At 37.7% G+C, this 24674-nt stretch overlaps 1 protein-coding gene across 4 annotated transcripts in view; it reads left to right on the forward strand.

Annotated features, from left to right (window-relative positions):
* Pcdh15 (protocadherin related 15) overlaps positions 1 to 24674 on the forward strand; it is a 1307054-nt gene that overhangs the window by 723821 nt on the left and 558559 nt on the right. For all 4 annotated transcript variants that reach the window (XM_085679751.2, XM_087898231.1, XM_087898232.1 and 1 more), the window contains one exon: positions 20651 to 20769. In XM_085679751.2, the coding sequence (XP_085535877.2) occupies positions 20679 to 20769 (91 nt within the window). In that variant the 5' untranslated portion in view covers positions 20651 to 20678. The remainder of the gene's footprint in view (positions 1 to 20650; positions 20770 to 24674) is intronic.

The raw sequence follows: 24674 nt of genomic DNA on the forward strand, positions 1-24674 counted from the left end.
CTAAATATTTATAGATATGATTTCAGTTTGATCTTTATTGCTATCATAGACATTTGAATTTTATAGATGAGAGAACAAATAAACTAAAATGACAATTGCAAGCCTGGTTCGCAAACCCTGTCTAGCTCAATGCAAATCAGTGCTGTGAAATCTGTTTCTTGAAGAGCCCATCTGCCCTGTTTTGAATTTGACTCTTGTTTCTTCTGACCTCTGATGATCACGAACATCTCACATAGTGAAATGTTCCAGAATAATAGACAGTTATCTGTTCAAATGCATGCATTGGTCCTTCAAAGCCATTTACCAAATGTTTCTGTTTGCTGGAGCCCTCCCTCTTCCATCCAAGGCTTCAGTCAATTCTGGATCCAAAACCTGTACTTATCCTGACAGCTTCCATCTGAAAACACTTGTTTGCAAGAGGTGAAGCATATGAGAATGAAGGCTTTGTTGAGAGTCAAGTTGCTGGCAAAGCAGTTATTGTTGACCTTTATTTTTCCTTTCGAAATCATTTTATGGAATCAGTAGCCTCATATAACTCTTAAATGACCAATAGTATTTTAAACTCCTGGGATCAGGAAACAGTAATGCTTTTTTCTAATCAAAACGTTAAGAAGCACTGATCTCAGAAAATATTCTCAGTCTAGAATGAGATATTCTGCATTGATAAAATAACCCATCATGACAAACTAATGCATGGTCTGTCTATGCACCAGGAATCCTCTAGAATTTGAATATATACTGCACATTAAGGGCCCCTTTACTTATATAGATTGAGGTGTAATATACTGAAGGAAACAACATACAATGACCCTCCATTGTCAAGGTCATAAAAAGATAGGATAGAAACAACTGCAGTCGAAACAGTTATCATTTATCAGGGCTTTAACTTGTCTCTTAAATTTATGCTAAACATGTGGCGCCTCTTTCTTATGTACTCCAGACCATGCTGCCTTCATTTTGTTGTTGCTACCACTGAGACTGGCACTCCTGTCGGCTTGATGAGCATCTCATTTTGATTCCTTCAATCAGAGGTGTTTGAGTTTCTTCAGTTTCAGCTGTAATGGAAATTTTAGCGTGTCTGAGCATAGAAATTATGGACGTTAGGTGACTTCATCTTATGTAAACTAAAATCATAAGCTTTTGCTTTCTACAGAGTATTTTCAGTGCATGAGCTGTTTTAGGTAAGGTTAAATCATGGGTTTGGGATGGAGTGGATGCACAAGTCAAATGTGCAACACATATTAGGGCTCTTTGCAAAACATCTGAATCCAGTGGATTCAAACTTCGAATATCTGAGGAAGATGTTTATTCTTTAGAGCTTTAATTTGGATCTTGGAATTTTAATACAGTTAGTGACTGAGTAGAACATTATATAAACTTATTTCATAAAGGTATATACATATCACATAAGTACAGTATGAAGATGCAGAGTTTAAGAATTGTTGTGTCCACCTTTTCAGCAATGAAGACGCAACACCGGACTCTTCTTAACTGCGGTTTATTCAGGCCCTTAAAATAATCTTCTCATCCTTTCGCTACCTTTTGCTACCTCTCGCAACCTCTTGCCCCAGGGAAAAGCCAGTCTACAGTTTAAATCACCTCTGGGTAGCCAACCCCAGCAAGCCACGTGCGAAACGCAGATAGGTCCAGAAACGCGGAAGCAAGCCAGATCTTTAGCGTTAGTTAGCCATATATGGAGTTTAAGCACCTGAGAGCATTCACCCTTGGGAAGGTGGAAGGCGGGAATCAGCGCGACCTGTAAGGCGTGGCATCACGCGGCTCTCTACAAAGAATCAAGTGGATATGAAGGGCATCCAACTCAGCAGTCTATATTTTAGCTCAGGGCATTCTGCTGAGCACCACAAATGACGAATCACCATGAGCTATACTTTCAAACTACACTCCTCTCCCAGCAGCGAGTGCTTCGAGAAGGCATAGAAGTTACCAAAGATTTAATTCCAACAATCCGCTCCAAAACACAATCCAAAGGCACTTGAAAGCATATGAATTTAAGATGCATCCCTCTTCCTGTAAAGTGACTGGAGAATTGCCTCCGTGTGCTTTGTCTGTTCCGAGAGCAGGTCTCCTGTTTCCTAGCTTGTTATCTTTCTGCATACATGACTGTAATGGCACAGGGCCAAATTTCTGACTAACTTAAACCTCCCTAAGTAGAAGATGTGCAGGAGGAATTGGGCATTCTTTGCAAATCTGTCAGACATTTCTCTAAGTGCTTGTAGGACTGTAGTCACGAGGAAAAAAAATCGTTTTCAGAAATCCAATTTCTTTGAAGGATGATATTCAAACCTCCAGCATCTGAAAAATACAAAACTTTACACAATAACGAAGTTGAAAATTTCACAGAACCACTTTTTTTTCCCTCCCTGGCATTTCAGTATTTTGTCACTGCCCTCAGAGGTGTATCTCCTGGTTCCTGAAAGGTAACCCTTCACAGTTAGTAAAGGGCATCCTAACATCATCCCTGTTAAGATTGGACCTTCGAGTAGACGACATTTTCTAAACTAAGGCTGTGATGTTGGGGATGGTATTCAATGCAGGTATTTCAGTTCTAAAAGGTGGGTCAATGACAGTTTATGTGGCCCATGGAAGAGCAGTGCAAGGAGGAAGTGGGTGGGGCATTGTCAGCAGGGAGAAACATTTACAGTGGAGAGGATTAAGAATAGGCTGCTCTTAAAAACAAAGTAAAAGTAAACAGAAATTCAGGGTTCCAAAGAGGCATAGTTACAAAGCTAGGCTTCAAAAGGACTGCTGTCCCAGTACACACAATTTTTCTTTTTCAACATTAAATCAGGACTATTTCATGAATAAGAACTGATGGCAAAATATAGTTTTGTATTTATTGGTTAGACTTTCACTATGTTCTAAAGCATTATTTCCACGATGCCATCTGTCACCTCCCGAGTCCATATTCTCCCTCCAATGGGAAAATCTGTCACCTCACATAGGACCATTTGATGACCTTTGGTGGCATCATCTGCTACCTCTTGTGGGACCATCTGCCACCTTCTGTGGGACTATCACCCCATTATATGATACCATCCTCCACCTCCAATAGCACCATCTTCTATCTCTTGTATGACCATCTGTCATCTCCCTTGATACCATCTGATGCCTCTCATGTCTCTATGTCACTTCTCGGGGTACTCTCTGCCACCCCACCTCTCATATGGGATCTGTTAGCTCCCATTCGACCCTCTGCCTTCAGCTCCCATGGGACCCTCTCCCACATCCCAAGGGACCATCTACTACCTCCCATGTGACCGTCTGCCTACTCCCATAGGCTCACCTGTCACTTTTCAAGGGGTCATCTTTCACCTGCCATTGCACCATTTGTCACCTCCCATGGATGCAATTGCCACATCTCTAGGGATCATCTCAAAGTTCTCATGGGCTCATCTGCTATCTCAAATGGACTCACCTGTCACCTCCCTTGGTCCCACCTGTCACCTCACATTGTCCCATTTGTCACCTTCCATGGACCCATCTACCCCCTTCCTTTTTTAGCATCTGCATATCTTATGGAAATATCTTTCCCTTCCCATGAGAGCATTTATTGTCTTCCATTGGTTCATCTGTTACGTCCCTTGGGACCATCTGTTGCCTCCCATGGGACCATTATTGTTGGCATACAAAAGAGTTCCATAATAGCCTGAAATGGACTATAATAAAGGTTTATTTATTTGGGGATAAAATAGAAAGTGTAGCAATCTTCAGTCCTCTGTATTTTCTGGGACACAAAGAGGTTGTTAAATTCCTGAAAGGTGATACTGTCTGCAAATATATTGGGGTTGGATTACAATTTTCAATTTTATTTATTTATTAATCAAATTAACTTACCTTCATTATAATTTTCAGAAAAAAAAATGTTGTAAGTGTAATAATCTTGATTGGCCAGTAGGTGCTGCAGTTATGGCAGTAAGGCAGATCCTAGATCGGTACATAAATTACCGGAGACTTAGAATTACTAATAAATTTAGTTAATTACTTAAGAGCAGTATACCCACATACAGAGAAGTTTGAGTTGAGCAGAATATCAAAGAATGCAGAGTTTGCAGACAATTGCAAGCCATGAGGTTACTGGTCAGAACTTGGGCCAGGCATTTACAGATATAAACTGGGAATGGAAAGCAAGCCTGTGTTCCGGGTTCAGGGTTAGAGCCCTTGTTCCAAGAGTCAGAGTTCAGCCTGATCAGAGCAGGCCTGGCAGAAGCCAGAGAAGCCATAGAGGAGTTACAGCAGAAAGCCTCAGCCTTTTAGTAGGTGGGACCAAGCCATATGGGTGTGGATCTGTTGCTGTCATGGTCAAGTTGAGCCAAACCATGTGCAGCTGTACACCAGAGGAGTAATTCAGCTGTGGTGGGGAGGAAGAAGGCCATAGGAGGGGGTTTGAAGAGTGCCTGGCAATGGTGTGTACTCAGGCCCTACATTGGGCACCATTTGTTGATGTATAAAAGAGTTCCACAACAACCCAGAATGGAGTATATAACAAAGGTTTATTTGTTTGGGAATAAACTCACAGAAAGGGTAGTGATCTGCAGTCCTCTGTGTGCATTAGGAACTGAATCCAGCAGCCAAGAGGCCCACGTACATATTCCATCTGCATTTATAGCACATGAAACCACGCCCAAAGTGGACCAGTATCTTAAAGGCTATTGGCTGAAGGAGTATCCACAGCACATTTGCAATCTTCTGCTGGAAAACCCTCTACCTCTCATGGGACAATCTATCACCTCTTATGTCCACATCCTACCTTCAGGGGAATATCTGTTCCTTCCAAAGGACTGCCTATTTGCATTTCCAGCTTAGAGGGGCATCTTTTACCCTAGAACAGTTTGAATAAATAACCTGGTTTTTTATAGCTCTTCATCTGCTTATAATTTTACTCAAATTCAATGAGGGTAGCATCTATGTCCCTAAGAAAGTATTGACATTCATAGAGAAACTGGGACATTAAACTTGATACATAATAGACTTTAAAAGTTAATTCTGTTAGCAGAAACTAAGAACTTTATTTGATATCTCTGAGGTTATTATAGCAAATATTCAGAGATTCCCTATAGCTTAAAATCTAGATGTCAAAGACTGGTTTAACTTTTTCTCCCCTGATATGGGCACTTTGTAGAACGTGTTAAAGTTACAGTAAAGTGGGGCTATTTCTTGGCCAACCACTTTCTTTGTGCCTCTGTGACCTTTCTTTTCCTATAACTTGGCCACAGCTGTTCTTGTCTTTCTCAGAGCCTGTCACTTGCGACAGTACTGTCTATCTGGTTCTTCCTACCTGGTCTTTTGCCACCATCCCAGATAATCATCTGCATTATTGGACAGTTCATCTGGGTTCTAACCTCCATCCAAATGAGAAACACTTTGGAGGAAGCCAGGATCATATCTGTATGGCTGTCTTCTCTGAGTCTTACACAATTGTGCAAGTAATCTTGTTTGGGATTTTGGAAAAGGTGGCATTATTTGTTGTCAATATTTAACAAGCTGAAACATCATCCAAGGAATGATGTAGATTTCAAATAAAAAATAATATCCAAAGTATGTGGCATTCAAGCAGTGGTAATGATGAAGGGTTTTTTGTTTGTTTGTTTATTGAGACTAACAATTTCTTAGAGCACTTTCCGTAATATTTAAGCTCTTTTCTTTGTTAATTTATTTAGTTACTAAATCCAAAAGAGGCTATTTGGTGTATGAAATGAATGACATATTTTTACACAACTTTATGTACTACCATTGTAATGTCTTTCAGCTCATAAACCTTTAAAATGACTAATTTTATGACTTTTTATTGTAATCTATGTGAATATAATCTATTCCATATTCTCTAACACCTATAATTATAATTTAGAGATTTTACTTAACATTAACCTAGTACATATTGGTCTAATCTACCATCCACTTATCTTTCATCTATATAAATTACTAACACCTAAAATTATCAGAAATTCTTATTTTATCATTTTATGGCTTGGGTATACTTATTTAGTAACAACTTTTAATATTATTTCAAGGAAAGATTGAGTTTTGGAATCTCATGGAGAATACAAATGTCCATCTAGAATATCTAGAACACTAATTCCTCCATAGCCCTTAGAATTTTTAAGTAGTTTAAGGTCCCTTCATGAATTAATATGATTTTAAAGTGTTTTTTACTTTTGTTGTCATCAATAAGCATGACCAGAACCCATCTCAGAACTCTCCCAGTAGCCAATCAAGATGTGAGCTTCGGTGTTGTGTTCTGTGTGCCGACAGTTCACCCCTGCCCTGTCAGACTTTTGTTGTGCACACCTGTTATTTCATGGGATTGTTTTCCAGAGTTGTTTGAGTGATACTGTCCTTGGCATGGACATTATCTTTGGTTTTGAGCTGTTAGAAAACATTAATTGGGGTAAAGGTGTCTCTGCATCTTCACTAAGCAGCAGCTCTCATTTTACCGTCAGTATTTCAAAATCTCAGATGGAGAGAAAGTACTGAGACACACTCTCTGCCACACCCCGTCATTTTCAGTAGAATCTCTGTTCCCTTCATAGGGAGCACTGTGCACATAACAAAGCATTTGCTTGTGTGTCTATATCTATTCAAGTTTGGATTTCAAAAATTGGTTTTTGTGCTGAAAGTCAACTTCTGAAATGATGATTGGAAGTTGTTAAGCATATCATATAAATAAATATACCCTTGGGCAGAGTTTGATCTGCTCTTTGTTAATAATAACTGTATTGCAGACTCAGGACTATCGTGGTAGCTACCAAGATCATCCCAACACTTCAGAGTGCAACTGTGCCACAAACAGGAAGAATGACTTATCCCGCTATTGAAAAGATCACTGTGCCCTAAAGTTTAATTCGTCACAAATGTTTCTTCACTTTAGTTACACACTTCACATTTATCATCATCTTTTAGGCAATCTCTTTCTTAGGCAAATAATTTTCTATTTTTCAATTTAATTGAGAAAATTTATGGAATAAACTTTGTCATGTTAATTTTATGGAAGGATGCAGCTCTCTCCTTCTCTCCACAGCCCCGACATAACTTTTTTATCCCCAACTTCCACCAACTGTGAACCTTTATTCTCTGCATACAACAAGCTGTAGATGACTGATTGCCAAGCTGAAGCACTGGGCTCACCAAGGAAGCCTACCTACTTCTGCTGTCTGAACTCAGCTTCCCTAGGTCAGTCTCATGGGCAGCAGATGTGCTTGGCACAGGTGCCACCTGGGCACATGTCCCTAACTCCCAAACTAGCTATTGCCACTCATATCTGCAACATTCACTTGAACCTTCTATAGTAACAATGAAATCTCTAGACATTCCATGTTCTTGAACATCTTCAGCCTGGATTATTGCTTAGACTTATCCATTTAAGTGACTTTCCTGAGAGCTCCCAGTGATTACTGCTTTGGCAGGTCCATAGTGGTGAATTCCCTGTTCCTCTTACCCTTTGGTAAGAATTCCCCATGTCTTTTACTCTTTGGCTATCAGAAACATCTGCTACATCAGAATCTCTGCTTCAAAAACTTCCCTTGACTTCATCTACAGCTCTTCTCTACTTTTCAGTCTTTAAGCTTGGTTTACTTTGGGATTTCCAAACATTGGCAGATCCTGTGTATTCCTCATTTCTACTCACTTAGCTCCATCCATTCTGTTTATTTCAGGGATGACAACTTTCATATCCTCTCCTCAGTTCGAGAGTCTGTGGGCATCTGTATTCAGTGACTTAACAACCCTTAAAGTCTTCAATATCCCGAACCAGAGTCTTGTTTCTCCTCCAGAGCTGCTTCTGTTTCAGCATGATAAAAGATGTAGTGACAATTTCATTCTCCAAGGCTGCTATATCAGACACTTCCCTTTCTAGTGACTATTTTCTCCCTTATATTGACCTACATGGATGCCATGACTCCATCACAAATTCCACATTCCTAACGAAGCCCCTTCAGAAGTACATTCCTGTGCCCCAATTATGGATTGTCTATAATACCATTGGCTTCAGCTCATATGACATTTTCTCAGCTTTTCTTGAACTAAAAACACAATGCAGGAATCCTTTTCATACTTTAGTCCTCCTTCTATCATATCATTCAACATAATAATGAGAGTTAATAATATTAACTTTACATTTGTATTTTTGTATTTTCTCATAAAAATGTAAACAACACAAAGGTCTTTATAACTAATATATTTAAAATAAAGTAAGATGTTTTCTAAAATTTCTCGATAATTGCATTCAATGTCATGTATATGAGATATGATCAGATGTACCTAAACATAGGTATTCAAGCACACTCCTCAGATTTGTCTTCAGAAATTGTGTATGGTCACTGACTGTAGGGAAAGTGCCCTTATCTAAGGCCAGGGTTCTTTGTCTAACAACCTGAAGTGCTACAGTCTGTTCATATCAGTTTTCATAGGGCTTCCCTTTATTCTCATTTACCTTGCACAACCTTCCCCATACTGTTTCCATTTAAGAGAAATGCATAACTCATCATCAGTATGTTGGAAGATACAAACAAAAAAAAAAGCTAAGTCTTTTTGAAACCAGGAAAAATCTCAAAGGACACTTACTCACTTAATTATTGCTAATTTATTCATATTTGATAAAATGTATCTTGGAAATTTATACATATATCAATATAGCACATACTCAGACACCTAGAGATTGGCTAGAAACATATTTTCTATCTCCACCATGTACAACAATCACAGAACCAAAGCTGTTACCAACATTAATTAGTTCATGATATTAGAAAGCAACTATTTCTTTAATCTTGTAGAGAAATAATATTTTGAAAATGGTCATTGAGAAATCATTTTAGTTTATAACAGTATTTGACTTCCTTGCAAGAGTATAATGAAAACTTTCCTTATCAGACTGTTTCCATTCCCTTTCTTATTAGTTATTTTGTTTGTATTTTTCGTAAACCAATCGCTATTGCCAGACACTTACCCCATTATAATTACTGTAGCTTAAGAATGCTCTACTCAGAATACGATTACAAGTAAATTACAGACATGAGCCACACTTAAAGTAGCTTAATATGACAATTGGATGACATTCACCAGGTCTGTATTACTTGGCGGGCAGAAGATAGTACACGATACAATTTTAGTCTTAGCTCCGAGGATTAAGATTAGTCTGCATCTCGTGTGATTCTGGGAAAAGTGATTTTTAGAGGCTGACCTCTGCCAACAGTATTTCCCACTTTAATTAGCAATGCCTCGTGGATCTGAGTGCATTTGCCAGATGCTATGCTTGTCCACATTCGTATAAAACTGCTTTCAATAGCATTAAACACAAATTTTACTCTTTAATGCATTAATCTCTAAGGGAAAGTTCTGAGTTTATGCCAGCAAAGTATTAGCTATTTCCACTATTATGCATGTTTTATTTTATAGTCGATGGTTTTAAAAATAACAAGAAAAATGTACAAGAGGTAGAAAATGCTTTGAGAAAGAGCTTCTATGCCATCGGGTTTCATTTTTCTATATTTTATATATGAGTATTTTCCTTCCCATATTTAGATATAGTTACCTTTGAAATGGTGCATTTTCTCTAAACACCACACCATACATGTTATGATCACAGACATTATCACCTTGAATGTATGTAGGTGAAGGCTGCTGTTCGTTCCTGGTCACCCATACCTGAAATAATCACATAGAAACTATATTATTAAAACAGTGCTTGGCCTATTAGCTGATATTTCTTATTAACTAACTATTACATCTTAAACTAACCAATTTCTATTATTTTGTATTTTACCATGAGGTTCGTGGTGTACCAGTAAGGTTTTGGCTGGGGGCTCGGGTCTTTCTCCTTCAGCAGCTACATGGTGTCTCCCTGACTCCACCTACTTTCTCCCAGCATCCCCTAGCTCTATTCTGCCCTGTCGTAGGCCAAAGTAGCTTTATTCATTAACTAATAAAAGTAACATATATACAGAAGGACTTTCCACATCAAACATGTTTATGGCAACCCTGCTATTCACCTGGAAACACTTCTTTATAATTAGGTTTATGGAAAATTGAGAAATACCTACAGAAATGAAGTGCTGTACAAGCATTCTCTTTGCTTCTATTTGTGTCTGTAAGACCAGTGTGTATACTTTTAGTATGTAAGTATCTCGTGGGAAATTATGCCAATCTCAGTGTTGCTCAAAAAGACAAGCAGCTATTTTTACCAAGAGCTGGTTTAAGAGATTGTCTAGAATCCTCTTTAAACCTCAAAAGCATAGAAAAGGCATGGATAAACACACTTCAGTAGCAGAGGAGCCTGGAAGTTTTGTAGAATGTTTAAACATGCCCTCAGGGTTGCAAAATTAGAGTATGTATTAACATTTGGGGCAAAAGAAGCAACCAGAATGCCGAGGACTGCCGGATGTGCATTCTGGATTTATACTGGGGATTTTGGTACACACAGGAATGAATTTCTCAATAAATTCGTATTCTGTCTAATAAGTATGTGGCAGTTCTGACAACTACATTTTTGAGAAAATAATGACTAGACCTATTACTGAAATTTGCACCTATACCATCCTAGGTTCATACGTTATTTTTACAGATAGCCTGCATATTACAGACAGAATTTCTACCTCCCCTGTCCTGGGGGTTCAGCACATCATCACTAAGATGGTGCATACGTTACAGACTTAATATTTTCCCAGACAAAAATATATTAAAACCTATTCAGACAGTGTATGCTTATGAAAACAGGTTTAGAGAATATGATGATAATGATACAGGGATTCTGAATATAGAGAGAACTAATATCAAACTGGCTGGGCGTCACATGGCATGCCAAAAGATGAAAGATTTCAAACTGGCACCAAGATCAGAACAATGCAAGCAGCTCTTTAGTCAACATTGTCTGCTGTGCCTAAGGAGGAAGCAGGAGGATGGACAAGGTCTGTGAAAGATGTGCACACATATGAGACATTTGGACTAGACAGATCCAATGAAAGAGGCCTGGAGAGATGGCTCAGTGGGTAAGAGCACTACCTGCTCTTCTAATGGTCCTATGTTCAATTCCCAGCAACTGCATGGTAGCTCACAACCATGTTATGAGACCTGGTGCCCTCTTGAGGAAGAGACCTGTTCAGTCATCCCCATCAACTTGGACCATGAAACCCAATATGGGAAAGTTCAACAGAACTGCCATATATGGGCTGCCCATACATGCTTCAGCATTGTCAGGGCATAAATTTCATTTCACTTTTCAATATAATGAAACTTAAGTAAAAATAATTCAATTACAAATCTGAGAATTAATGAGAATTATCTGAGAATGTATGCTTATTCTATATTTTTAATGCACGATAAAATAAAAGCCATGGTTTGTAATTTCCAGGGCAAAGTTAGTATCACTTGAAATTCAGAAACTTCTTGTTCTTAGATTTTTCTCAGTGTCCCCCTAAGCTTCCAATCAACACAAGTAAATATCAGACCACAGGTAGTGAAGAATGCATGGAGCTATGGAACTACTCTTACTCAGTAGTTAAAGTGCTTACCACAGTAACATGAAGACCAGAGTTGAGATCCCTGAGGTCCATGCAAGTGCCAGGAAAAATGATGGTGGCCTTTCTATTATTCCTGGCTTGGAAAGTGGAGATCATGGATCCCCAAGCCTGATGGCTATCAAGCTTAGTCAATTGGCAAACTCAGGGTTTGATAAAGAGATTAAAGGGAAATAATCATTGGGGATGATGACAATATCAGCTTTGAACCTCCACATGCACGTACACACATGCACAAATGTGCTCACACACACAAATATATACATATACACATGTATAGACAGACACATGGACACCACATTTGCACATGAAAATGAGAAAAGGAATCTAAAAATGCAACTAAATACATACCAGCATCACGATTACCTCTGAATTCTCTTGTTCTTTAAACTCTTGGGTTTACAAAGTGACACCAGACTTCTCTGTGGAGACTGTGGCGGCGGCTGGGCAGGTAAGGAACAGACGCTGCGATGTATGGCTTTATCAGTTCTTCCCTTTAGCGAATGATCATCCTCATTAAAACTGTTGCTCCAAACTCATTCTGAAGATCTGATTCATCTTTACCCGAGGGCCTCAGAGTAATGACGTCCACATCTTAAGGCTTCCCAGAAGCCCTTTACATCCACATATAATGGCTGGCTCTGATCTAATCGCATCTCAGAAAGTAGGCAGGGAAGTTTCTGGCCATTAATTTGCATGGAGTTGATAATTTTTAATGGTTTAGTTCTAAGGGAAATATCTTGCTGACTCATGAAAACTTGTGGATTTTTTTTTCATAGTTTTGGAAGTTAGGCAGCATACTTTAGAAGGGGTAATTAAATGTTGGACCTCTGAACTTCCTCAATGATTCTATAGGAAAAGCACTCTTTATACAGGTGATCAGAGCTAATTAATTGGTAAAAGACTATAATTCAAGCTTCCATTATGTTTTGTCTCAGTCTTTCATTTTTTTCTGAAAAATTCTCCTTAATATAAAGAATTTTTGTCAATTTCTAATATTCTCATCATTTAAAATATATTAAATTAGTATTTGCATATTCTAGCTTATGTTACCTTATAAATTGGGGCTCAATTTACCTAAATACCCAGCGATACCACTCCTTGGCATATACCCAAAGTATACTCAATCATACTACAAGGACGCTTGCTGAAAGAATCTTAAAATTCAATACTATCACATTAGAAAGGGCTTAGAAATAATTGCATACTGACATTAAGAAGAAAATTGACATATTTTCATTGATTCCAAAATTAAATGGCCCAATAAAATGTCATATTTTATGAAACCTGAGAGTTAGTACTTTATACCTATTTTCCAGTTGTGTTCCAAGCTTTTTGTAATTAATATAAGGATATTTGAATTTGTTCATAATAAATATGTATTGCAATGCAAACAAATTTGTACTTTACGTGAAGTTTGCAGTATCCCCAGGTTTGTTCCAAGAGTAGGTTATGAACATCTCTGAGGCAGCATGCTTTACTCAGGGCTGACTCAGCTTCCCTGGCAAGTGTTAGTGAAATAATTGATTATTTTAAATTGCACACTTATGTATATGTGCACGTGCATAACACACATGTGTGTGCAAGAGCCCACCCTCACACACACACACACACACACACACACACACACACACAGAGAGAGAGAGAGAGAGAGAGAGAGAGAGAGAGAGAGAGAGAGAGAGAGGTAACCACAGAGAATTTGTTTCAATTAATGGAAACAATAGATCACAGCATGAAAGTGTTAAATTTGGCTTTGGAAAGTCATAAGTCATTAAGAGAATATCTACTTATAAAGAAGACCTGAGGTTTTGTAATAGCAGAATAAAATTCCCTTGCACGCATATATTGTTTATGTTATGATTTCTCCATCAGTGAGTAATGAACTGGTTTGGACACATCTTTGTAAGTTAGGGTCATATCCACACTCCTACTAAGGAAACTTTACCTATTTTTTCTTCATATTGTTGCTCACTTGATTTTAGTTTTTGTATATTATATTCTATAATCCCATGCATTAGACAGACTTTAAATGTTATCTCTTGTGTCATGCAACCGCAATATCTAATATAGATTTAATGTAGTTTGAATATAGAATTGATTGAGGCTCTGTTTTTAACTCAACAGATGTGTTTTAGAACACCACTTTGTGTGTTCAAATAAAATGTGGTGCTGTATAAAATCTTATCTCTTTGAAAATACAGTGTTCTTGGTGGATTTGTAGGGCTTGTATTATTTTTTACAGAAAATTATTTTCCTTAGACAAATGATTCATCTTCCTATAATTACAAGTAAAAATTGATCACTTCCCTAAGCAGGGTTCTAAGATGAAGTGTAAAGTAATTTCTTTAATTAAAGTAATTTTCTTCTTCAAAACAAAGCTTTTAAAGTTTTAAAAATGCTATTTTCATATGGTTTTCTTTATCTGTTAGACTATTATTTTTGTTACCATAATTGAGATATTTCTACATGCATCACAGTGCATCTGTAAGCATATATACAACATATATATGTTGTATGGAAGTAAAAAAGCAGTACTTATTGAAGAAAATCAGAAGTATAATTGATTTATCAAACTTTAGTTAAACCACATTGTCTTAGAATCAATGGTACATGCTATTGCATGTATTACACTTTCATCTTCTCTGATTTTGACCATCAGGTGAATATGTTTAGTTCTTGGCAGAATTTTGAAACTTTAAAGTTATAACATGTCAGTCAAATGCAGTAGGTTAAGGACCTCACCTAAAGTTCACGGAAAACCAGTGAAAGGTGAAACAAGACTTTTCCTGAGACAGCATCGTTTTGATCATTGATTAACTTCTGTGGAACATGAAAGAGAGATCACATTCAGAAGGGATGTGGTATTTGATTCTATTCGATTAAAAAGAAGTAGTTATAACTTGGTCCCATTCATTCTGCTTATGTTGCTTAGCAAACACATGGAATACATATTTCCTATTTTATTCATGCTAAATAAATAACTTTTATAATGTATATACTTGCACTATAATAAACAAAATCTTTCAATTATGTTTCCCATTTTTCAGTCTTTAGTTTATATTTATAATATATAAACATGACATTTAAACATATATTATGTTTATAATATTATAAACATAAAATATATATTATATATAGCATTATTCAAATAGCTATTTCAATTCATATTTCCTAATATCATTTTATGGCAGGTTTACCAGTAAAATTTCCGGGTGTCTGTCTCCTCTGGTGGTTACATGGTGTCTCCCAGACTCTGTCTACTTTCTTCTCTATGTCTGCTTGGAATTTCCACCTGACTTTACTCTATTTTGCCCTGTGATAAGCCCAAGCATCTTCTTTATTCGTTAACCAAACACATTCACAGCATACAGAAGTAAATCCCACATTAGTATGCCTTCCCTTTCTCTTCCAACATCTCTTCCCCCTTTTTTCTCACATCAATTCCCTATTTCCAGATGTTGTCTCATATAAAAAAACCAAATCAAGAAACTGTGCATCACTCGGGCTGGAGAGATGGCTCAGCAATAAGGAACATTTATTGCTCTTTTACATGGTTGGGGTTCAGTTTGTAGAACACACATGATGGCTTGCAATCCTCCATAACTCCAATTCCAGGAGATCCAATGCACTCTAGTTTTCTGTGAGTACTTGGTACATGCATGGTGCACATACTTAAATGCAAGCAAAGCACTCATACATGTAAAATAAACAAATTTAAAATTTTTGAATTAAAAGGTTGTATATCATCTTTACATTTTCTTATGTATTAGTTAGAAGGTCTGATTACATATTGATATAAGGCAGGATATCACACAGGACTTGCCTCTTTGGTGGAACATCCAAGCAGGAACCTGAAAACTTCCTAATGAGCCGTAATTCCTTTCTTCATTTACGAGTAATTCATCTTTCTCAGTGTTCTAAGCTCTGAATTAAAGTACTCTGCCCAGAATTTGCAAATAATAAACTCACTACTGTAGATACACAATCGACCCTTCCTAAAGAGTACTGGTTAGTTTTAAGGTATTAGTTACAACAGAAGATTGTTTTCCTTCAACTTGTGGCTAAATGCCACAGGTTCCACTAATTTACAATATAAGAAAATTGGCTATGAAAATAAACCATCTTCAGCTGCAACATCAATACAAAACGTGGGACTTTTGAGCTTGTAAATTTGTGGTAAACCAATTTTACCACAAATGTGGTAAACAGGACCCTGCTGTATTTTCAGTCTCAAAATGCAATCATGTTTCTATTTTTGTTGACTAGACCTAAGAGAAGACTCAGTGTTTATCTTTAGTTTATCTGTGTTTCTTAGGTTGTATAAACATCACCAAATGAAACTATCAGTTGCAATCTATCCTGGAATAGTGATTCATTTTCTAGACAGCCCCTGTATTCTGAAGGCACTTCCTGGTGAAATTAGTCCTCCCCCTAGACTCCTCTCTATGGGCCCCACCTACTACCTCCACATTTATTGAGGAATCTCCAGCATATGAACACTAGGTATTGGTCAACATTGTATCTAGTGCAAAACTAGACCGTTCTTATGCCACATTAGCTGACATGGCAGCTTCTCCTCTTGGATTTTAGTTAAATTTATTAAAAAAAAACTGAGATAATATCAGCATCTATAATATGACTATAAATAAAATATATTCATTTACATGTATTTTGTATAGAATTATATAATATAGTTATAATATACTTGATTATGATAAAACATATATTAATACATGGAATTATGAGAATATTTCTGGAATGCTCCTTGTTCTCATTTTGGTAGTTGAGGTTGCATGGAGAGGAGGTTCACTTTCCTCTAGCATGTGGGTCACAGACATTTCTCACCAGGAACCCATAACAGTAACATAACATTACATTGCTCTTTCTAGACTGTGTCAGAGATCAGACGTGCTGGGTATTTGACAGGCTAACTGTAGAAAATCAGACTCCCTTGACGTTGTGGTGCTCCCTTGCTTCCTCTTGAGAATGGATGTGGGGTGGCCTACCACCTTAGTGACAGTGTGCTCCAGATTTGGTCTCAAGAAAATCAACAGTCCCTTTCATAGTGATGAGGAGCGACGGCTTAAAGAAAAGTTAACATTTTCAAAAATGTTATCTCTAGACCAAGCCTGGTATTTAGCTTTGCTCCTGTTGCCCTTCCTATGGCCCTTACCCTTGATGAGAGCATGGGTTTAAATGCTGAAGGGTGCGTCTTTGATTTGCACTCAAACAGTAAAAAACTAGATGTTTTTCCTTGCTCAAAGACATGAACAGACTGCACTTGAACTGTAGACATGCTGCAGAGGGCTCGCAAATAGGCTCTTAGGAAATTGAGATTTTGAACAAGGTTCTCTTCATTTGTCGATGCTGTGTGCAGCCTGATTTCACATGTTAATGGGCAGAAGTGTAATGTGATAATGTAATTTTTCTGACAATGCTTGTTCTTTCATTTCGTGTCACTTGTGACCTTATAAACATCATTTATAATAATAATGTCTATGGAGTTTTATATTCATTTGATTAATAGGTACTATCCCTATGTTTTAATCCAGAAAATGATTGCATTATCAGCTCTGATGGTTTCTACCTGCTAGAAGAGCAAGAGGTAGCCAGTGTCCCTCTGTAAGTTCTCTCTGGGAGAATGAATTCTGAGACTATGAATGGTAGAATAATGAGAATACTTTATTATTACTATTATTCTGTAGAGAACACAATTAATATAAAATTCAAAAACAGACTTATACTCTAGAGAATAATTATAGTGAGGTATTTTAGCCCCCAGGAAAAGACCAAACACCAAGCAGGAAGCTTCTGCCTCTCCTCTGTAAGATTGAAACCTAATTGTAAAAGCTTCTATCCCTGGTATTTTGACAGGGTTTGAATGTTATAGCTAAAGTAAGTCGAACAACACCAGAGGGTTGAACACACTAATTAAATTACCTCCTTAATAGAGAACGGATTGAAGTTCTTCAAAGCCCACTGTATGCCTTTTAAACTCTGGGCACACTTTAGACTTCTCAGGCATAGCGATATCTGAAGAGTGGCATGCTGGGAAAGGGTTGTGTATAGAGGACCAGCATGAGTTTGTTCGAGACACAGAGCTGCCTTGGAGATGATGTTGAAGATCCTTTCTACTCATTTAGCGATGTACTGGGTTTTCGCGTCTAGAAAGTTATTGTCTGTAATCCCAAAGACCTCAGAGCTACTAAAGAAGTAGTCTCAACCTAAAACATCCGATTTGTTTCAGCGGGTGTCATGGTAAATTCCACTGCTTGGCACAATTCCTCTGGTTGGCACAACGTGGCACTAAGTATACACGGTGCTCTCTAGTTCCTGAAGCACAGATTCCTTCAAAGCTGCGTTCTTGCCATGTTGCCGTGTAGAGCCAGCTTTTCTCCATCTGTAGGGTGTCAGGTTTGTAGGGTGGATTGGAGCCTTCTTGCAGGTTGCTCAATGCAACACACTGGTGTTTTTACAGGTAGATTGGAGATAAAGCAATTAGAAAGCAAGGAAGGAAGTGATAAAAAACACAGTTGTGTTGCATTTTCTTGATTCAGAAACAGCCAAGCGTTCTCCTGAGCCCCTTTGCTTCCAGCTGGACATTAGTCTTTCTTCTCTGATGAATATGCACGATTTAGTGTGATGTGTTCTGAAGTGTACAAAACCCTGCACCAAGCAACCCTGTACAGAGTCTCATATCAAAGGGGGCTATTTCTGGATCCACAATGGGATCAGCGGCTGGGAAGATTTTAAAGTAGTGACCTGTAAGGTCGTGTTCATCTTGAAAGCTTTTAAGTGAGACTAAATTGATTTGAGTCAGACATAAAACAATATAACATCAGCCTGAAAAGCAACAAACTCAACGTTCACCAGGGAGCAGAGACAGCATGTGGGCAAAACGGGGTCCCACAAAGGAAGGCAACTGTTTCTTTCTGGCCTGGGCTAAGATGCTCCCTTTGCTTTTGTTGTTTCTTATGGATACCATTGTAGCATCTTCTCACTCATCCATTAGTTTGGAAGTTTTGGGTATTCCCTTAACTCTTTTCACTCCTGGAGATGGAACCCAGGGCATTGGCCATGCTGTGGAAGTGCTCAGCTGGTGAGGTCAACCACAGCCCTGTTTTAAGCTTCTATTTTTCATTGTTAACATCATTTTTGTTTTCTTTGTAATGCTATGTTTGGAAAAGAAGGGTTAGCACCATTGCCTTCCAACATCAAAAGAAAATTACAGAACACCAATAAAGGGGTGAAATGGCTCCAGAGTGTGGCAGCGTAAAAGGAATTCCCCACCTCCCTGCCCCCTGGGATGTTACCCTAAACTTCTCTGTGATGGAATGACCCTGAATAGATTCCAGTTCAAACTCCATGGACTTTTAATTCCTGTACCATCCTGCACGTAGAGGTTTGTAGCAAAGATTTGTACTGAGTCCCCCACCCCTGACCCCTCATTTCAGGGAGTGAGAAAGACAGTAATAAGGCATTTCTGATGATATATGGAACAAACATTTGAGCCACACCTGGACACAGGAGTCCAGATGTTGAGTGGCAGAGGTTCATAGCTGACATATTGGTTCTCATGCTAAGCGAGCCACTGTCTTGAGCATGCATTTGTGTTTGCCTAATGGTTAGGTGTTTAGAACACTTTGACAGGGAATGTGCTATGTCCACTTAATTTTGGTGAGAGCCACAGCGTCTATTTGGTTTCTGCAAAGTCATGGAACTGGATGATGAACTCGGATTAAAATAAATTTCATACTCTTTTATCTCATTCCTCTACACAGCACAGCCGAGAATTATATATAAATGGTCCAGGACAAAGGAAGTTCCTGTCCTGAAAACAGAAAGGAAAAGAGAATGTCTCTGACCCAGGGTAGCATGCCATATACTTTCAGAACACTTTGATGTCTCTTTAACATATTTCAATAAGCTCCATGTGATCCAGTATGGTAAAAATCAATACTATAAGATTCGTGTAAATGAAATATCGACACTATCACGTAGCATAAAACCGTATGCCCTCTGCTTAGACTTATCTAAGCTGATCTGCTGGAGAGAATCCTAGACATGGTGAGCATTGCAGGACCTCATGTGATCTCTGGGAAGCCTTCAACACCATAAAGGCGACTAAAAGGCCATCCCAACTCTGGGCCATCACATGAGATTTTGGACCTAGCCTACATCCTTACATGACAGCCTCCCTGAGACGCTGAGTACCAGGTGATCTCCTTAGACAAGCCTGCCCTGTGCCTCTAGATAAGCACAGCCTCCTCGGATATCTTTTCCCAATGACTTGACTCACTGAGTCCTTCTTTTTCTTGTCTTTGGTAACATTTGGGTCTGAAACACTGTGAATCCAAGAAGCTGAATTCAGATTTCCACTTGACCACAATTTATAATGTTTTATTTTGTGTAATTTGGTGTAGATAAATTTCTCAGTTCATAAGGAAATTCGGGACATCGTCTTTTAGAAATATTTTCAATGTGTTAATTAACTAATGATCTCTCAATACACCATTCTTTTTCTTTAAAACTTGCTGGGGCATTGGAAAGTAAAGCATAGGAATTAAAATGCATCTAAATGCTTAGGAAGGCAATGCAATAAAAATTGCTGGCTTTTTCTGTTTGGGGACAGTTAATACAATCTCCAGTTACTACACCATAAGTAATTACCCTTTCATTATGGTTTTTCCTATTTAATTCCTTATGGTTCATTTTCATTAAAAACTTATGTGAACAATGAACCATCAATAATCCATCCCAGAGAAATGTATACTTGATTGTTGAATGACACGTCATTAACAGCCTAAGTTAGGCTGATTAGAATTCCATTTAGCCCCTCCCCGTGTCTCAGGTTTCAAGTGAGCATGCTTTTGATGTTGTTCATGTACTGACTTCCCAACCATCTTGCTTGCCAATCTAAGTTCTGCTAATGAACTTCTGTACAAATTCATGTTTGCTAAGGGTTCCAGTGTGTTAGCCACGAATGTTACTTGGTAATGGATGGTGTGACATAATTAATTAACTATGAAGTATTTAAAGTTTTGCCTCTGTGCCCTGACAGTTTTGTTTTCCTATAGCTGATAATGAACATGTCCAATGTGTTTTCCTGCTTCATGTTATTCCAGATCAGCCTTGAGTGAAATTTGACAGAAGATGTTCCCACAGTGGGCTCTATGGAAGTGTTTACCCCATGGGATCATCATTGCTTCGCTCTTGACAGTCAGCTGGGGCCAGTACGATGATGGTAAGTCTGCCTTTACTGATCTCTAGAGTTAGACAAGGCATCTTCCTGGTAATGAATATTGATTTGTAGGTATTTTCAAAGGCTAGAAGTTCTTTGTAGAAACTTAAGTGGATGAACTTACAAAAGTGAGGGTAGATATGTTTGATGCTCTGTAAAGATTGCAGTGTGTAGAAAATCCAACATAAAACCTCCATTTGAATACTTACTAAGGGAGTACTAACTTGCTTTGAAAAACATTAAATCCTACTAATGCCTTTGAATGTAGTCTTTAATAAAGCCAGCAATATGATGCACAGCCCATTCTTCTTAAGTCAAAAATCTGTATCGGACAATAAGAAATGCCATAAGTGGTTTGAGAGTTAGTGCCACGACTGTACATTGCTTTATTAGATTCCTTGTGATTTTGTTTGCGAAGAGAAAATGTCAAAGACTTGGTAATTGACTTCTTAAGTCATTCCATGATAGCAAACCATTTTATTAAAAATGAATAAGTCACCTTAAGTATCTCTCATAAGATTCATTATATTAGGACTGTAGTGACCAAAATATGCTTGGGCTGGTGTCTCAATAGAAGAGTGACTAGTTTTAAATACTATACAATGAAAATTAGAATATTCGTGTGAGATATACATATGAATGGTATATTTATATAAAATGCACATATGGGCAAATTTCCATATGTAAGAATATAGTAATATTGGAATTTTACTACCTAAGAATATGCTGATTTCTTTAACTTCCTGTTGTTTTTATTGATGTTTATTTCACATAGATGAAAATAAACCTCATCTCAGCCTCTTCTTACTTCACCTGTTACCTGGTTAGTTTCAGCATCAACACAAGTGTGAAATTCCTTTGTACTCTGCCTAACTCAATTGACATGCCCCAAGATAAATGAGTTAGTTTGATACATTCTAAATGTGTTCAGGTTGTTCAGAGATTAAGTTACCTTTGGTCCTTGGTATTTGCAGCGGTGAATATCTTGTGGGATTGAAGAACAAGTCATAATGTTTATTCATAGCATCAGAAGATTTATCCTGGAGTGGTCCCACTAATTAGCACTCTGTTTATGTCAAGTACATCTAAATTAAATGTTCACACTTTTTCCTTTAGTGGAAAATTTAAATATCCAGTCTAAAAAATGAATTTTAAAAAGTAGTAATAAGTAAACAGCTGCCTGGAATTTAAAAAATACAATTTAAGAGGCGTTCAAGTATACTGAGGGAACACATTTTAATTGAGCTCTCAGTAACAAATCAGTGTGCCCATATTTATTTCATAAAACATTCTATTCTTATTCATATTTAACAGTGATATTGAGCAGACAAATCATTTCTCACGCTCTACATTCACAAAACATGCACTTTAGCAAGCTAATTTGTGTAATCAGATGAAGCCACCCATGTTTAAACCATAATGCTTTCAATGGATTTCATTCCTAAGCTCATTAGAGCTCTTGCTCTTTTTTTCAACAGTTTTGGGCAATCTCAACTATAAGATTGTGTGGCCACTGTCAGTTATTGTCCAGTTAAGGCCCTAAAAGACAGTGAAACATCACACCTTTCTCTGCTGGCCAATGACAAGGCTAAAGCTTAAAGGTTTCAAGGTAGCTGTCTAGATCAGCCCCTGCAGCCTGCCTAGCTCACTCCTAGACGTGAGTGAATCGATTTTAGGAAGGGACCAACGTGGTGGCCTGGTGGTACCAGAAATGCTGCAGGTCCCTGAGTTCTGCATGTGTTTGACAATGCTTTGCAGAAAGTATCAAAGCTGAATGTGTGCCTCAGTATCCCCTTCTGGGGTCATGCTCCAGGGATATGGAGGCTGAGGGATCTAGTATATTCTTCTATCCCCAATACCCCAGAGTTTTAAAATCTGAAAACACATAGGGTTTTTTTTTGTTTGTTAATATTTTCCTAGGAATCAATTTCATGTATATAGCCTTTAGTTTTTTCTACTCCAAGCTCATATCTTGAATACTTCATTTTTTTAAAACAGTGCAGTAACCAGCTCTTACTGTCAGCATACATGCAGGGGAAAGCAAAAATAAAAAGAGACAGAGTAGAAAATTGTGTTCTGATAAACATAAGACCACCTGATGTACTCAGGACATATTGTATCTGCTCACACATGCCATTTCCACAATTCTGGAGAAGAGCCAGCCTGTTGCCAGTATTTCAGGAATTCTCTCTACTCTGTTGGGTCAGGGAATTGAAAAGTCTGACTCAATGTTCTATCTGTATGATGCAATTAAAAATGATCACGAATGTGATGGTTTCTTTGTGGTTCTGAGATTAGAAAACCGGATATATTTGAATAATCACATCTTAGTCTGATTAAAAACATATTTTTTATTGTAGTATAAATTGAAATAGAACAAAACTTTAATTGTATTCTTACTTGGGTCAGAGTCATCCAAGATTCAAGTATCACATGATAGTCTGACCATTCTTAGCAGGATCTTTCTGGGCCAGTGTGTGTTTCTTACCACCAGTTCCCAAATCCTCTTAAGCTCTATAATTTGGTTTTTCTCACACTCTGGTGAAAATGCATTTCTAAAGCCTTTGGTGGCTCCCATGTTGGACAAATCCTGTAATTTTCTAGCATTTCAGTAAGTAGGGTTATTGATCCACCATACCAATGGCTTTATTGCTTTCTAGGTTCTTTGCATTGACCTTTCCAAAGTGTCTGACTATTAACTTTCTGTGCCATTTTCTCAAAATACTAAACCTGTACCTCCTTTCCAATTTGGAAATCATCCCATTCTTGTGTATTAATCTCTAAAGAGTCATATATCATAATCAACAACATGGATATCTTACAACTGAGAAGGTCCTGTTCTTGGCTATTATTTTCCCCATTACTTCCCTTACTCTGTGCATACAGATGCTTTCTATTGCTCCTACTCTGCCTGACAGACTCTACAAAAACATGTTTTTAATTAACACTTGTTTGAGTCTCAAACTCTGGGAAACAAAAGCAATGCACCCCATGAAACCTAGTAGAATAAGCATGAATAATACATAATTTACATAATAATTATGTAGTGGGAATGGTGTGTTTATTTTAGGGAAATAAAATCTGTTGAATTTGGAATGCAGTTAGTCATAAACATGATGCCTCATGCCTCATGGAATTAACATGAGTCCAAAAAACAGAGCATTTATGAATTATACTTTTAATATATAATGATTCGTGTGTATGTGTGTTATCAGTTCTTGGAAAAAATAGGGGAGATAACTGTATATGACATAATTAAGAATAAACAAGATTCTTTTGTTTGTACTATTAATCAAGATTGTTAGTGGTAGATTGAAAAACTAAACACATTTTGGCATTTGATTATGAAGTTAGTGAATTGCTACAGGACATAGGAGAACCTATAAACTAGAAACAGATATGACACCAATGTCATAGACGGGCCTACACAGCATAAAATTTTATTTTATCTTTTTTCCTATTCTAGAGAGAATAATTATGCCCAATCTGGGTATCTCATGGTTGGCCTTCTTTGAGACCTTCTGTCTTTGACTTGTAGGTGGGTTTTCTACTGCCCATCCATGAGTGTTACAATCTCTCTCCTTGCGTCTTAATTTCTCTGTTATAATCCATTTATAAGAACAACTGTCAAGTGGGATTAGGAGCCACTGTGAGAGTCTCTTCAGCCTCACTTCTTCAAAAGCTCAGTCTCCTAGGAACAAAATCCAGTTTCACATGTGAGGACTAGTCTTAATTGACCTATTGACATAGCTACAAAGAGATTCTCAATAAAGAATTGTCCAGACTGAGTTAGCCTGTCTTGACTGTGTTAATTTATGTATGAAGACTCAGCCTTAAAGTGAAAGAGATCATTTCCTGCTTTTGAGGGCATGGACTGCGTGTGTGCACGTGCCTCTCTCTCTCTCTCT

Source organism: Myodes glareolus, chromosome 18, assembly GCF_982192425.1.
Source record: "Myodes glareolus chromosome 18, mMyoGla1.1, whole genome shotgun sequence".
Classification (NCBI taxonomy): Eukaryota; Metazoa; Chordata; class Mammalia; order Rodentia; family Cricetidae; genus Myodes; species Myodes glareolus.